Source organism: Somniosus microcephalus, chromosome 3 (genome assembly GCF_052327205.1).
Source record: "Somniosus microcephalus isolate GS21.2 chromosome 3, FLI_Smic_1.0, whole genome shotgun sequence".
Classification (NCBI taxonomy): domain Eukaryota; kingdom Metazoa; phylum Chordata; class Chondrichthyes; order Squaliformes; family Somniosidae; genus Somniosus; species Somniosus microcephalus.
In genome coordinates this window covers 197136193-197153712 of record NC_140989.1, presented here as the reverse complement: position 1 = coordinate 197153712, position 17520 = coordinate 197136193, and the positions used below count along the sequence as shown (strand labels likewise).

The following is a 17520-nucleotide window of genomic DNA, read 5'->3' as shown; positions in this document are numbered from 1 at the left end:
GTAATGCCATTGAATGTCAAGGGGCAGTGGTTAGTCTCTCGCTTGTTGGAGATAGTCATTGCCTGGCATTTGTGTGGCTCGAATGTTACCTGCCACTTATCAGCCTGAATATCGTCCAGGTCTTGTTGCATGCGGGCATGTACTGCTTCATTATCCGAGGAGTTGTGAATGGCAGCGAACACTGTGCAGTCATCAGCGAACATACCCATTTCTGACCTTATGTTGGAGGGAAGGTCATTGATGAAGCAGCTGAAGATGGTGGAGAGCTTTTCCCCCCCCGATTCCCATCGACTTCAGTTTTACTTGATGCCACACTCGGTCAAATGCTGCCTTGATATCAAGGGCAGTCACTCTCACCTCACCTCTGGAATTCAGCTCCTTTCCATGTTTGGTCGGGAGCCGAGTGGTCTTGGCGGAACCCAAACTGGGCATCAGTGAGCAGGTTACTGCTGAGTAAGTGCCGCTTGATAGCACTGTTGATGACATCTTCCATCACTTTGCTGATGATTGAGAGTAGACTGATGGTGCGGTAATTGGCCGGATTGGATTTGTCCTGCTTTTTGTGGACAGGACATACCTGGGCAGTTTTCCACATTGTCGGATAGATGCAAGTGTTGTAGCTGTACTGGAACAGCTTGGCTAGAGGTGCGGTTAGTTCTGGAGCACAAGTCTACAACACGACAGCTGGGATGTTGTCGGGGCCCACAGCCTTTGCTGCATCCAGTGCGCTCAGCCGTTTCTTGATATCACGTGGAGTGAATCGAATTGGCTGAAGACTGGCTTCTGTGATGGTGGGGACCTCAGGAGGAGGCCGATATGGATCATCCACTTGGCACTTCTGGCTGAAGATGGTTGCAAGCACTTCAGCCTTGTCTTTTACATTCACGTGCTGGGCTTCCCCATCATTGAGGATGGGGATATTCATGGAGCCTCCTCCTCCCGTTAGTTGTTTAATGGTCCACCATCAAGACTGCAGAGCTTTGATCCGATCCGTTGATTGTGGGATCTCTTAGCCCTGTCTATAGCATGCTGCTTCCGCTTTTTAGTATGTAGCTTCATCAATGACCTTCCCTCCATCATAAGGTCAGAAGTGGGGATGTTCGCTGATGATTGCACAGTGTTCAGTGCCATTCACAACTCCTCAGATAATGAAGCAGTCCGTGCCCGCATGCAGCAAAACCTGGACAACATTCTGGCTTGAGCTGATAAGTGGCAAGTAACATTTGTGCCACACAAGTGCCATGCAATGACCATCTCCAACAAGAAAGAGAGTCTAGCCACTTCCCCTTGACATTCAATGGCATTACGATCGCTGAATCCCCCACCATCAACATCCTGGGGGTCACCATTGACCAGAAACTTAACTGGACAATCCACATAAATACTGTGGCAACAAGAGCAGGTCAGACGCTGGGTATTCTGCGGTGTGTGTCTCAACTCCTGACTCCCGAAAGTCTTTCCACAAGGCACAAGTCAGGAGTGTGATGGAATACTTGCCACTTGCCTGGAAGAGTGCAGCTCCAACAACACTCAAGAAGCGTGAGACCATCCAGGACAAAGCAGCTGGCTTGGTTGGCACCCCATCCACCACCTTAAACAATTACTATCTCCACCACCGGCCCACCGTGGCTGCAGTGTGTACCATCTACAAGATGCACTGCAGCAACTTGCCAAGGCTTCTTCGACAGCACCTCCCAAACCCGTGACCTCTACCACCTAGGACAAGGGCAGCAGGCGCATGGGAACACCACCACCTCCAAGTTCCCCTCCAAGTCACACACCATCCTGACTTGGAAATATATCATCGTCGCTGGGTCAAACTCCTGGAACTCCCTCCCTAACAGCACTGTAGGAATATCTTCACCTCACGGACTGCAGCGGTTCAAGAAGGTGGCTCACCACCACCTTCTCAAGGGCAATTAGGGATGGGCAATAAATGCTGGCCTTGCCAGCGACGCCCACATCCCATGAATGAATAAAAAAAGAGCCTCAGTGACCTCCCTTACACAACAGTGGATGGCAAACATGCAAGATGTTGCTACTATCTCCAGCTCCAGTGTGGAAGGAGCCAGACGCATACAAGCTCTGCGTGCTTCCGGCTGACGTTCACTACACGCATGCTAACGCCCTCACAAATATGGCGCCTGGCGCGATTCACCCCACAAGTGTGTGTGTGCGCCACGGATGCCATTTTGGAGCTCTAAGGGCATTCGTAGCGCCCAAAATTCTGACGCCAACGTTCCCAATTTTGCACCCTACAAACTTGGCTCAGTTGGTAGCACTGTCGCCTCTGAGTTAGAAGGTCATGGACTTGAGCACAAATCTAGGCTGACACTTTAGTACAGTACTAAAGGCGTGCTGCACTGTCACAGCTGCTGTCTTTTAGATGAGATGCTAAACCAAAGCCATACACCTGTTCAGGTGGATGTAAATGCTCCTATGACACTATGCAAAGAAGAGCAGAGAGCTCTCCTGGTTTCCTTCCTCAACCAATACCACCAAAAACAGATCATTCATTCATTTGCTGTTTGTGGGATATTAGTTTGTGCAAAATGACTGCCACAATTAGCTTCACTAACAGTGACTGCATTTCAAAGGTAACCACTGGTGTAAAGTGCTTGGAGATGTCCTCAGAACATGACATGACTCTATATAAATGCAAATTCTTCTTAGAGAATTCTTGTTTATACTGCAGATTAATAAAATAAAATATGTATTTGGACAAGGTCCAAGTGTGTACCTCTCATTCTCCACAGGGCACTTGGATCTCCAGTCACTGAGGTGAGTGTCATACTCCACTGATAATATCCTTAGACTGGGACAATCTGCAGCCAACCAGGTCTGAATGCAAATCAACAATACAGAAACATTAAGCCAAAGGGAAGGACTGTCAAACAAACAAACACTGAAAGTGATTTCTAAACTTGCACCCACTATAGATGACATTTGGCACTGCCCCAGTTTCAAGTGCTAGATTAATACTGTGTTCAAAGTCATTTTCCAAGAAACACTGAAAAACACCATCATTAAACCTGCTTGTTTGAAAATAGCTGATGGGCCAGAAGTCTCCACATTTATATATTTTTTTAAAACCCTCACGTTTCTTAGCAATAGGAACAGAGGGAGAGAAAAAAAACATTCAATTTGTACGTTATCAAGTAAAACCAGAACACCGACCAAGAATAAACTTACAATTTTGCCTTAGGTTACGGACGTGTTAGACATGCCTATTCTATAAAAGAGAACTTTGTTCACACTAAAAAACAAAACAATTGAGTACTTGAAGTTACCTAAATGAGCTCTATTCTGCTGTGGAGTCCAATCAGGCACTGGAGCTAGGATCAGTGAAATGCTAATTTGTGCAGATGTATACACCGTCAGTAGATGTGGGGAAATATATTGTGATGCAGGTATGGTGGTGGGTTTATTCATCTTTAAGCCAACAGCACAAAGCAATAAACCTTCCACAATGAAAGGACTCCTAATTTTGAAGAAGAATAATTGATCAGAGGCCCCTCTGGGAAGCCCAGCAGGCCTGCTCTGCTAGCAGCAGCTACAGGAATTCATCACAGGGCAGGAGTCCGTGAAACAACCAGTGCTGCAGTTTGCAGATTGACCAAAGGCCACCTTATCCTGGGGGGTGGGGAATTGGCAAACTCAGTAGGGTCTTCTTCAGAAAGAGAAAGGACTGTAAGCAGGCAGACTACATGGCACCTAGGAGGCACACTGTGCCTCAATCACCCTATCTATCTAACATCAGCTAATCACATACCCTTCAGGGAACTCTTACAGGGAAGCCTTTCAAATAACAAGTGAAGAAGTCAGAGTTTGTTCAAAGCACAGTGAGCAAATGCTTTATGTGGGCTCTTGTACCCCCTACAGTAACATTCCTCTTTAGGAACAGTTCTTCTAATTGCAAGAGTGTTGTTGCTGTACAAAATGCCAAGTCTTCGCGCAGATTTCCCAAGTGCATTCAGCAGAGTTATTGCAAAAATGATACTTTTCAATAAGTGGCCTACTTGTCAGCTTTGTACATCATTATTCTGAATCAGGCCACTATACAGCACACTGCTGATTGCATTGGAGCTGTACTGATTTACTCAGTCAGCAGTGCTCATTACGTTACCAGCAGCCATTACTGAATGTTTTTAAATCTAGACCAGTGCTGCACTGAGGCTTCATAGTTTGTACAGCAACAATACATTAGAGTCCAAACAAAACAACAGTGGAAATATGTCCAGCTCTATCACTGTATCTGGCATCAGTATGAGGTTATAACAATTCTGATAAATGAATGTATTTGGTATGAAATTTTACATTAAATCAAGAGTGGATCAGAGCTACATGTAATGGGACTCAGTGGCAATCATCAACTGCGTGTACATTCTGGCAGATTCAACTGCACTGTTTCAGGTTCATCCCTCCAGTGACCTCAGCAAGCATGGAGCCATAAAATGGAATCCATTGGGAAGCCCTTACAGTGAGCGCTGCAGCTAAATTTAAAAGAATTTATATAAAATCTAAATATTTACGATTGTTCCTTAAAAACTATGGGAAAACATGGGAGATTACAAGAAGATTAAGGGGTATGGAATTAGGGGGAGAATAGCAAACTAGATTAAAAATTGGTTAGAAGGGAGAAACAAAGTAGGAGTTCAGGGCAGTTTTTCCAGAGTGGTTGGAAGTTGGAAGTGGTGTGCCTGAGGGTTCAGTTCTGGGGCCACTTCTGTTCACTGTGTATATCAATGATTTGGATATAGAGGGAGTGGTGCTGACATTTTCAGATGTTACCAGAATAGCAGGTGTATAGTTCATTCTTTAGAAGACCAAAAAACACTGCAAAGGGACATTGACAAATGGTGGATTGGGCTATACAGTGGCAGATGGAATTCAACGTCCACAAGTGTGAGCTGAAGTATTTTGGTAAAATAAATAACAGCAGTAATTATATTCTGAACATAAGAAATAGGAGCCGGAGGGGGCCATTTGGCCCCTTGAGCCTGCTCCGCCATTCAATAAGATCATGGCTGATCTTTTACCTCAACTCCACTTTCCTGCACTATCTCCATATCCCTTGATTCCCCATGAGTCTAAAAATCTATCTGTCTTGAATATACTCAACGACTGAGCCTCCACAGCCCTCTGGGGTAGAAAATTCCAAAGATTCACCACCCTCTGAGTGAAGAAATTTCTCCTCCTCTCAGTCCTAAATGGCCGACCCCGTATCCTGAGACTGTGACCCCTGGTTCTAGAGTCCCCAGCCAGGGGAAGTAGGTGCGGTGCTGTGGAAAAACAGAGGTACTTGGGGGCACAGGTTCAGAGAATATTAAAGGCAGCACCTCAGGTTGAAAGGGTATGAGAAAAGTTAATAGAATTCTGGGTTTTATCTCAAGAGGTACAGAATATAAAAGCCAAGAGCAATTACATAGAATTGTATAGAATTTACAACACAGAAACAAGCCATTCACATCAACTGGTGTTTATGCACCACACGAGCCTCCTCCCACTCTACTTCATCTAACTCCATCAGCATAACCTTCTATTCCTTTCTCCCTTCACATGTTTATCTAGCTTTCCTTTAAATGCATCTCTACTATTCACCTCAACCACTCCCTGTGGTAGCGAGTTCCACATTCTCTGGGTAAAGAAGTCTCTCCTGAATGCCACATTGGATTTATTAATGACTATCTTATATTTATGGCCCCTAGTTTTGGACTCCCCATAAGTGGAACTATCTTCTCTACTTCTTTCCTATCAAACCCCTTCATAATTTTAAAGACCTTTATTAGGTCACCTGTCAGCCTTCTCTTTTCTAGAGAAAAGAACCCCAGTTTGTTTAATCTTGCCTGATAGGTAAAACCCCTCAGTTCTGGTATCATCCTTGTAAATCTCTTTTGCACTTTCTCCAATGCCTCTATTATTTTCGTAATATGGAGACCAGAACCCTGCACAGTACGCCAAGTGTGGTCTAACCAAGGTTAGACAGAAGTTTAACATAACTTCTCTGCTTTTCAATTCTATCCTTTTAGAAATGAACCTCAGTGCTTTATTTGCAGTTTTTATGGCCTTCTTAACCTGCGTTGCTACTTTTTGTGCTGGAATATAAAAGCCAAGAGGTAATGATCAGCCTATAAAAAACCTTACTAAGACATCAGTTAAGAGTACTGTTTGCAGTATTGGGCTCCACACTATAGGAAAGATATTGAGACTTCAGCAAGGGTACAACACAGTTTCACTAGGATTTTGCCTGGTATGAGGAAATACCAATACAAAGACTTGAAAAACTATGGCTTTTTTCATATATATAATAGAAGGGTTTAAATTTATGAAAGGATGGACATAGAAGCAGACAGTTTCCAGTAGTTTAGGGGTCAAGGACAAGGGGCCATAGATACAAGATTAATCTAAGAGATTTAGAACAGAGAGCAGGAGAAACTTCTTCACACACAGTTGTGAGGCTGCAGAATTCACTTAGAATCATAGAATGGTTACAGCATACGAGACGGCCATTCGGCCCGTCGAGCCCATGCCAGCTCTCTGCAAGAGCACTTCAGCTAGTCCCACTCCCCACCCTTTCCCCGTAGACCTGCAAATTTTTTTCCTTCAGGTACTTATCCAATTCGTTTTGAAAGCCATGATTGAGTCTGCCTCCAGGCAGTGCATTCCACATCATAACCACTCACTGCGTAAAAAAGTTTCCCTCATGTCACCTTTGGTTCTTCTGCCAATCACCTTAAATCTGTGTCCTCTGGTTCTCGACCCTTCCGCCCGCCAATGGGAACAGTTTCTCTCTATCTATTCTGTCTAGACCCCTCATGATTTTGAACACCTCTATCAAATTTCCTCTCAACTTTCTCTGCTCCAAGGAGAACAACCCCAGCTTCTCCAGTCTATCCACATAACTGAAGTCCCTCATCCCTGGAATCATTCTCATAAATCTTTTTTGCACCCTCTCCAAGGCCTTCACATCCTTCCTAAAGTGTGGTGCCCAGAATTGGACACAATACTCCAGTTGGGGCCGAACCAGTGTTTTATAAAGGTTCATCATAACTTCCTTGCTTTTGTACTCTATGCCTCTATTTATGAAGCCCAGGATCCCGTATGCTTTTTTAACCACTTTCCCAACCTGCACTGCCACCTTCAACGATTTGTGCACATATACCCCCAGGCCTCTCTGTTCATGCACCCCCTTTAAATTGTCCCCATTAGTTTATAGTGCCTCTCCTCGATCTTCCTACCAAAATGTATCACTTCGCACTTTTCTGCATTACATTTCATCTACCACGTGTCTGCCCATTCCACCAGCCTGTCTATGTCTTCTTGAAGTCTATCACTATCCTCCTCACTGTTCACAATACTTCCAAGTTCCGAGAAAGGATTAATTAGCAATCTTGTTGTACGAGGCCCCTTGGGTCGGAGCGATCATAATATGATCGAATTCTTCATTAAGATGGAGAATGAAGTATTTGACTCAGAGACTAGGGTCCTGAATTTAAATAAAGGAAACTACGATGGTCTGAGGTGCGAATTGTGTAGGATTGATTGGGGAATGTCACTCAAAGGGTTAACGGTGGATAGGCAATGGCAAACATTCAAAGACCGCATGGATGAACTACAGAATTTGTTCATCCCAGTTTGGCATAAACATAAAACAAAAAAGGTGACTCAACCGTGGCTAATGAGGGAAATTAGGGATAGCATAAGATCCAAGGAGAGGACATATAAATTGGCCAAAAAAAGCAGTAATCCAGAGGATTGGGAGCAGTTTAGGATTCAACAAAGGAGGACAAAGGGATTAATTAAGAAAGGGAAAATAGAATATGAGAGTAAGCTTGCAGGGAACATAAAAACTGACTGTAAAAGCTTTTATAGATATGTGAAGAGAAAAAGATTGGTGAAGTCAAACGTAGGTCCCTTGCAGTCAGAATCAGGGGAATTTATAATGGGGAACAAAGAAATATCAGACCAATTTTTTTATTTTGGTTCTGTCTTCACAAAGGAGGACACAAATAACCTCCCAGAAATGTCGGGGAACATAGGGTCTGATGAAAGGGAGGAACTGAAAGAAATCAGTATTTGTAGGGAAATGGTGTTAGGGAAATTGATGGGATTGAAGGCCGATAAATCCCCAGGGCCTGATAATCTACATCCTAGGGTACTTAAGGAAGTGGCCCTAGAAATAGTAGATGCATTGCTGATCATCTTCCAACATTCGATGGAAGCTGGAACAGTACCCATAGATTGGAGGGTAGTTAATGTTACCCCACTATTCAAAAAAGGTGGTAGAGAGAAAACGGTGAATTACAGACTGGTAAGCCTGACATCGGTAGTGGGGGAAATGTGAGAGTCCATTATAAAAGATGTAATAGCAGAGCACTTGGAAAACAGTGACAGGATTGGACAAAGTCAACATGGATTTACAAAAGGTAAATCGTGCTTGACTAATCTACTGGAATTTTTTGAGGATGTAACTAGTAAAATAGGTAAGGGAGAACCAGTGGATGTGGTGTATTTGGACTTTCAGAAGGCTTTCGATAAGGTCCCACATAAGAGATTAGCGTGTAAAATTAAGGCACATGGGATTGGGGGCAAGGTATTGACTTGGATAGAGAACTGGTTGGCAGACAGAAAGCAAAGAGTTGGAATAAACGGGTCTTTTTCCGAGTGGCAGGCAGTGACTAGTGGGGTACCGCAGGGATCGGTCCTTGGACCCCAGCTATTCACAATATATATTAATGATCTAGACAAGGGAACTAGATGTAATATCTCCAAATTTGCAGACGACACAAAGCTGGGTGGGCGTGTGTGCTGTGAGGAGGATGCCGAGAAACTACAGGATAATTTGGACAGGTTGGGTGATTGGGCAGAAGCATGGCAGATGCAGTATAACGTGGATAAATGTGAGGTTATCCACTTTGGTGGCAAAAACAGGAAGGCAGATTATCTGAATGGCAATAGATTGGGAAAAGGGGAAGTACAACGAGACCTGGGTGTCCTTGTGCACCAGTCGCTGAAGGTAAGCATGCAGGTGCAGCAGGCGGTTAAGAAGGCAAATGGTATGTTGGCCTTCATAGCGAGAGGGTTCGAGTACAAGAACAAGGATGTCTTGCTGCAGTTGTACAGGGCCTTGGTGACACCACATCTTGAGTATTGTGTGCAGTTTTGGTCGTCTTATCTGAGGAAGGATATTCTTGCCATGGAAGGAGTGCAGCGAAGATTCACCAGACTGATACCTGGGACGGCAGGAATGACGTATGAGGAGAGATTGGGTCGATTGGGCTTGTACTCGCTGGAGCTTAGAAGAATGAGAGGGGATCTCATTGAAACTTATAAAATTCTGGCAGGACTGGACAGACTAGATGCAGGAAGGATGTTCCCAATGGTCGGGGAATCCAGAACCAGGGGTCACAGTCTGAGGATAAGGGGTAGGCCTTTTAGGATAGAAATGAGGAGGAATTTCTTCACCCAGAGAGTGGTGAACCTGTGGAATTCCCTACCACAGAAGGCAGTAGAGGCCAATTCATTAAATATATTCAAGAAGGAGTTGAATATATTTCTTAAGGCTAAAGGGATCAAGGGGTATGGGGAGAAAGCAGGGACCGGGTCCTGAACTTGGATGATCAGCCATGATCGCATTGAATGGCGGAGCAGGCTAGAGGGGCCGAATGGCCTACTCCTGCTCCTATCTTCTATGTTTCTATGTTTTGTGTCATCTGCAAATTTTGAAATTGTGCCCAGTGCTCCCAATTCCAAGTCATTAATATATATCAAGAAAAGCAGTGGTCCTAGTACCAACCCCTGGGGAACACCACTGTATACCTTCCTCCAGTCCAAAAAACAACCATTCACCACTACTCTCTGTTTCCTGTCACTTAGCCAATTTCGTATCCATGCTGCCACTGTCCCTTTTATTCCATGGGCTTCAACTTTGCTGGTAAGCCTATTATGTGGCACTTTATCAAACGCCTTTTGGAAGTCCATATACACCACGTCAACCGCATTGCCCTCATCAACCCTCGCTGTTACCTCATCAAAAAACTCGATCAAGTTAGTTAAACACGATTTGCCTTTAACAAATCCGTGCTGGCTTTCCTTAATTAATCCATACTTGCCCAAGTGACTGTTAATTTTGTCCCTGATTATCGTTTCTAAAAGTTTCCCCACTACCGAGGTTAAACTGACTGGCCTGTAGTTGCTGTGTTTTTGAACAAGAGTGTAACATTTGAACAAGGGTGCAACATTTGCAATTCTCCAGTCCTCTGACACCACCCCCATATCCATGGAGGATTGGAAGATTATGGCTATTACCTCTGCGATTTCCTCCTTAACCTCCCTCAGCATCCCAGGATGCATCCCATCCGGTCCTGGTGACTTATCAACTTTAAGTTCAGACAGCCTTTCTAATACCTCCTCCCTATCAATTTTTATCGCATCCAGTATCTCCACTACCTCCTCTTTCACTGTGACTTTGGCAGCATCTTCTTCCTTGGTGAAGACAGATGCAAAGTACTCATTTATTACCTCAGCCATGCCCTCTGCCTCCATGCGTAGGTCTTTTTGGTCCCTAATCGGCCCCAGCCCTCCTCTTACTACCCATTTACTATTTATATGCCTAAAGAAGAATTTTGAATTCCCTTTTATGTTGGCTGCCAATCTATTCTCATTCTCTCTCTTTGCTTCTCTTATTTTCTTTTTCACTTCTCCTCTGAGCTTTCTATATTCAGCCTGGTTCTCACTTGTATTCTCAACCTGACATCTATCATACGCACCCTTTTTCTGCTTCATCTTTCTATCGCTATAGTCATCGAGGGAGCTCTGGCTTTAGTTGCCCTACTTTTCCCCCTCATGGGAATGTACCTCAACTGTGCCCGAAACATTAAAGACTGCCCATTGTTCCATTACAGTTTTGCCTGCCAATCTTTGATTTGAATTTACCTAGTCCAGATCCATTCTCAACCTACTGAAATTTGCCTTCCTCCAATTAAGTATTTTTACTCTAAATTGTTCCTGCTCTTTTCCATTGCTAATCTAAACCTTGTGATACTATGATCACTGTTCCCTAAATGTTCCCCGACTGACACTTGACCCACCTCATTCCCCAGAACCAGATCCAGCAATGCCTCCTCCCTCGTTGGGCCGGAAACATACTGATCAAGGAAGTTCTCCTGAACACACTTCAGAAATTCTTCCCCCTCTCTGCCCTTTACACTATTATTATCCCAGTCTGTATTAGGATAGTTGAAGTCCCCCATTATTACTACACTAGTTCTTGCACCTCTCTGTAATTTCCCTGCAAATTTGCTCCTCTTTATCTTTCCCACTAGTTGGTGGCCTATAGAATACACCTAGTAGTGTAATGGCACCTCTATTGTTTCTTAACTTTAACCAAATAGATTCTGTCCTTGACCCCTCCAGGACATCCTCTCTCTCCAGCACTGTAACATTCTCCTTAACCAATATTGCCACCCCGCCTCCTATCTTTCCTTCCCAATCTTTCGTGAACACCTTACATCCAGGAATATTTAAAACCCAATCCTGCCCTTTTTGAGCCAGGTCTCCGTTATCGCCATGACATCATATTCCCATGTGACTATTTGCACCTGTAGCTCACCAACCTTATTTACTACGCTTTGAGCATTTACACACATACACTGTAAACCTATCTTAGATCTTCTTGTATTCTCTCTTAATCTGACCCCAACTAATACCATACTATCTCTTACTCTAGGGCTATCTGTCTCTCTCCATCCTTTGTGCACTTTGTTTCTCCTTTCTAATGCTACATCCTGGTGCCCATTCCCCAGCCAAATCAGTTTGAACCCTCCCTAACAGCACTAGCAAACCTCCTCTGTGAGGATATTGGTCCCGGCTCTGTTGAGGTGCAACCCGTCCAGCCTGTATAGGTCTCACCTCCCCCAGAACCAGTCCCAATGTCCCAGGAATCTAAAGTCCTCTCTCCTGCACCACCTCTCCAGCCACACATTCATCTGCTCTATCCTCCTATTTCTATACTCACTAGCTCGTGGCACCAGGAGCAATCCGGCGATTACTACATTTTGAGGTCTTGCTTTTTAATCTCTTTCCTAGCTCCCTAAAATCTGCCTGCGGGACCTTATCCCTTTTTCTACCTATGTCGTTACTAGGGTTATTGGTTGAGGCAGAAGTTATATCAACATTCAAGATTAAATTGGAGAGGTGGGTGAAGGAAGAGAGGTTGAAGGGATATGGGAACAGGGTGCGTAAATGTGATCAGAACTATTCGTTGGGGGTAAACGCTGACACAGACTGGGTGGACCAAAAGCCTGTTTACGTGTTGTAACTTCTATCTACTATTTAAAAGCTCTTAGAAGCAACTGCACAGAGTGAATTTGGGAAGCAGCAATGCCCATTACAGCAGCTAACTGAAAATTTCACACAACAAAACTCCCCTGTTGTCGCCGCTGATCTTACAGGCAATACTCTGCACTCTTCCAAGTGAATAGCCAATTTTGCAATGTTTTAGTTATCCTTATCCAAGGCATGCACTGAAAAGAAGCATATTTGATGTCGAAAAACATGTTTTCTAAATACTGCTCTAAATTGACACTAGAACAGTTTAGATAGCGGAATCCTTTCCGACATTTATGCTGGACAGTCACAGAATAATGAGGTATTATAGAATCATAGAAAGTTACAGCACGGAAGGAGGCCATTTTGGCCCATCATGTCCACGCCGGCCAACAAAGAGCTATCCAGCCTAATCCCACTTCCTAGCTCTTGGTCCGTAGCCCTGCAGGTTAGAGCATCCCAAGTGCACATCCAAGTACTTATTAAATGTGGTTAGGGTTCCTGCCTCTACCACCCTTTCAGGCAGCGAGTTCCAGACCCCCACAACCCTCTGGGTGAAGAAATTTCCTCTCAAATCCCCTCTAAACCTTCCACCAATTACTTTAAATCTGTGCCCCCTGGTTTTTGATCCCTCTGCTAAATGAAATAGATCCTTTCTATCCACTTTATCTATGCCCCTCATAATTTTATACACCTCAATAAGGTCTCCCCTCAGCCTCCTCTGTTCCAAGGGAAACAGACCCAGCCTATCCAGTCTTTCCAGTAGCTAAGATTCTCTACTCCCGGCAACATCCTTGTAAATCTCCTCTGTACCCTCTCTAGTGCAATCACATCTTTCCTATAATGTGGTGACCAGAACTGCACGCAGTACTCTAGCTGAGGCCTAACTAGTGTTTTATACAGTTGGAGCATAACCCCCCTGCTCTTGTATTCTATGCCACGGCTAATAAAGGCAAGCATTCTGTATGCCTTCTTAACCACCTTATCTACCTGGCCTGCTGCCTTCAGGGATCTGTGGATATGCACTCCAAGGTCCCTTTGTTCCTCTACACTACTCAGTGTCCTACTATTTAATGTGTATCCCCTTTCCTTGTTAGTCCTCCCCAAATGCATTACCTCACACTTCTCCAGATTGAATTTAATTTGCCACTGTTCTGCCCACCTGACCAATTTATTGATATCTTCCTGCAGCCTACTTATTATTGACCTATTTCACAACTAACAGATTAGTGTGGTCAGATCTATAACGTGGTCTGATATAATCTGCTGCCTGCTGTTTAACAGTGTTTTTGCTCTATTTTGGAGTAAGTTTTGCTTGTGCTGATAATTTTCTACCAGAGAATTGTGCTCGAAATCTTAAATTACAACAACTTGTATTGATATAGAGTGCCTTTAACGTACTAAAATGTCCCAAGGTGCTTCACAGGTGCATTATCAAACAAAATTTGACACTGAGCCACATAAAGAGATATTAGGACAGGTGACGAAAAGCTTGGTCAAAGAGGTAGGTTTTAAGGAGCGTCTTAAAGGAGGAAAGAGAGGTAGGGAAGTGGAGAGGTTTAGGCAGGGAATTCCAAAGCTTAGGGCCTTGGCAACAGAAGGCACGGCCACCAATGGTGGAACGAAGAGAATCGGGGATCTGCAAGAGGTCAGAATTGGAACAGTGCAGAGATCTCGACGGATTGTAGGGCTGAAGGAGATTACAGAGATAGAGAGGGGCGAGGAGGCCATGGAGAGATTTGAAAACGAGGATGAGAATTTTAAAATTGAGGCGTTGCTTAACCGGGAGCCAATGTAGGTCAGCGAGCACAGGGGTGATGGGTGAACGGGACTTGGTGCGAGTTAATATACGGGCAGGTGAGTTATGGATGAGCTGATGTTTATGTAGGGTGGAAGGTGGGACTGGCCAGGAGAGCATTGGAATAGTCAAGTTTAAAGGTAACAAAGGCATGGATGAGGGTTTCAGCAACAGATGAGCAGAGGCAGGGGCGGAGAAGGGCGATATCATGGAGGTGGAAGTAGGCAGTCTTCATGATAGCGCAGAAATGTGGTCAGAAGCTCAGCTCATAGGATTACATAAGATGTACAGCGCAGAAACAGGCCATTCAGCCCAACCAGTCCATGCTGGTGTTTATGCTCCACTCGAGCCTCCTCCGTCTTTCCTCATCTAACTTTATCAGCATAACCTTCTAGTCCCTTTTCCCTCATATGTGTATCAAGCTTTCCCTTAAATAAATCTATACTCAGGGTTAAATAGGATGCCAAGTTTGCAAGGAACGGAGTCAGTGGCTAGGTAACATAGTTTGTGGTCGGGATCAAAGACAATGGCTTCGGTCTTCCCAATATTGAATTTGAGGAAATTTCTGCTCATCCAATACTGGATGTCGGATAAGCAGAGCCGAGCAAATAAGAGAAGTAAGCATAGGGGAATATCTAGGCAATAGTGATCATAACATAATAAGGTTTAAAATAATGACTGAGAAAGACATATGTAAGACAAAGACCTAAGTAATAGATTGGAAAAATGTTAAGATTTGAGGGGATGAGAATGGAACTAGGAAAGATAAACTGGAAAATAATTGACAAAGAGATAGATAGCAGCGGGAAATATTGAAAACGGTGATCAAGAGAGTTCAGGAGAAATATATTCCTCAAAGAAACCAGAACAAACTAGTCAATAATGAAACACCATGGATAACTAGAGATAAGGATAAAATTGAAACTAAAGAAAAAGGCATACAGTAAGTACATAGACAATAAAAGAGAGGATGACAAAGGGGAATACAAAGAGGTTAGGTAAGAAGTCAAAAAAACAATTTGGAAAGCAAAGTAGAACTACAAAATTAAATTATCAAAGAAATAGTAAAGTACTCTACAGGCACATAAATAACAAAATAAAAATCAGGATAGGGATAGGGCCACTAGGGGATGCACAAGATAAATTCACAGGTAATGACAGAGAAATGGCAGAAATATTGAATAGTTACTTTGCCTCAGTATTTACCAGGGAGACTAACATGGTGGGCATGACATTAGAAGAGACCAAAAAATATATAAAGGCATTTAAGATAGAAAGGGGGGAGGTAATTGATAAACTAATCAAACTTAGAGAATAAAACCCTTGGTCCAGATGGTGTACATCCGTGCATATTAAAAGATGTTAGGGAAGAGATAGCAGAGGCACGATTACATATATACCAATTCATTCAACAAGTGAATAGTGCCAGAGGACTGGTAGACAGCTAATGTAATTCCTATATTTAAAAAAGATAGAACACGTCCTGGGAACTATAGACCAGTTAGCTTAACATCAGTGGTAGAAAAGATAATGAAATCTTTACTCAAAGATGTACCCTGTATTGGAAAAACATCTAGAAACCAAAAATATAATAGAGTACAAAAGCAAAATACTGTGGATGCTGGAAATACTCAGCAGGTCAGGCAGCATCAGTGGAGAGAGAAACAGAGTTAACGTTTCAGGTTGATGACCCTATGTCAGAACTGGAAAAAGTTAGAGATGTAACAGGTGTTAAGCAAGTGCAGAGGCCGGGGGGGGGAGGAGGGCAAAGAACAACAGGGAAGGTCTGTGATAGGGTGGAAGGCAGGAGAAATTAAATGACAAATGGGATGATGGTGCGAGGCAAAAGGAGATGGTAATGGGCAATGTTCGTTCTAATTTTTTGGGGGGCCTTTAACAGGCTGCGCGGCCCATTCAAAATTCCGCACATACGTGGTTTTTCCACTTAAAAGCCGGTGAGCCGGCTGCACGGGAACTCCAGAGACCGCGCACTTTAAAGGGAACATTGGTAATGGGACAAGTAAAGAAACAAAAGATGGGTCTAGAGGAGGTGTAAATGGCCACAGCAGAATCATTACCAACAGCTGCTGTCCGAAAAATGGGAGTAGTGGTTATGACCTGAAATTGTTGAACTCACTGAGTCCAGAAGGCTGTAAAGAACCTAATCGAAAGATGAGGTGCTGTTCCTCGAGCTTCCGTTGAGCTTCTTTGAAACAGTGTAAGAGGCCGAGGACAGAGAGGTCAGAGTGGGAGTGGGACGGAGAATTAAAGTGACAGCCAACCAGAAGCTCAGGATCACGTTTGCAGACTGAACAGAGGTGTTCTGCAAAGCGGTCACCCAATCTGCGTTTGGTCTCCCCAGTGTAGAGGAGACCGCATCGTGAGCAGCGAATACAGTATACTAAATTGCAAGTAGTACAAGTAAATCACTGTTTCACCTGGAAGGAGTGTTTGGGGCCCTGGACAGTGGGAAGGGAGGAGGTAAAAGGGCAGGTGTCGCATCACCTGCGCTTGCATGTGAAGGTGGGAAGAGGAGTGGTTGTTGGGGGAGATTGAAGAGTGGACCAGGGAGTGGCGGAGGAAACATAATATAAAGAGTAGTCAGCACGGATTTCAAAAGGGAAGGTCAAGCAGCATCTGTGGAGAGAGAAACAAAGGTCATGCTTGACCAATCTTATTGAATTCTTTGAAGTAGTAACAGAAAGAGTGGACAAGGGTAATGCAGTTGATGGAATATTTTTGTATTTTCAAAAGGCCTTCGATAGGGCACCACCTAGTAAATTCATGACTAAAGTCAGAGCATGTGGAATCTGGGAACAGCTAACGGAATGGAGAGCAAGCCAGCTACAAAACAGAAAACAGAGAGCAGGGGTGAAGGGCAACTACTCAGACAGGCAAAAGGTGGGTAGTGGTATTCCACCAGGATCGGTGCTGGGACCACTGTTGGTCACAATTTACATTAACGATTTGGACTCGGGAATCAGAAGTACAATTTCTAAATTTGCAGATAACACCAAATGGTCAGCATGGATTTCAAAAGGGAGTCTTGCTTGACCAACATTGTTGAAATCTTTGAAGAGGTAACAGAGAGAGTAGACAAGGGTAATGCAGTAGATGCAATTTATCTAGATTTCCAAAAGGCCTTCGATAAGGTACCACATAACTGACTAATGAATAAGGACAGAGAATGTGGAGTCAGGGGACAAGCGGCAGAATGGATAGCTAGCTGGCTGCAACACAGAAAGCAGAGAGTAGGGGCTAAGGGTAGCTAGTCAGAGTGGCAGAAGGTGGAGCATGGGATCCCAGAAGGATCAGTGCTGGGATCACTGTTCACAATTAATATGAACGATTTAGACTTCCGAATCAAAAATATAATTTCTAAATTTGCAGATGAC

At 43.9% G+C, this 17520-nt stretch overlaps 1 protein-coding gene across 3 annotated transcripts in view; it reads right to left on the bottom strand.

Annotated features, from left to right (window-relative positions):
- The window catches only part of serac1 (serine active site containing 1), a 192664-nt gene that overhangs the window by 43340 nt on the left and 131804 nt on the right, over positions 1 to 17520 (bottom strand). For all 3 annotated transcript variants that reach the window (XM_085982103.1, XM_085982102.1, XM_085982104.1), the window contains one exon: positions 2741 to 2841. In XM_085982103.1, the coding sequence (XP_085838229.1) occupies positions 2741 to 2841 (101 nt within the window). The remainder of the gene's footprint in view (positions 1 to 2740; positions 2842 to 17520) is intronic.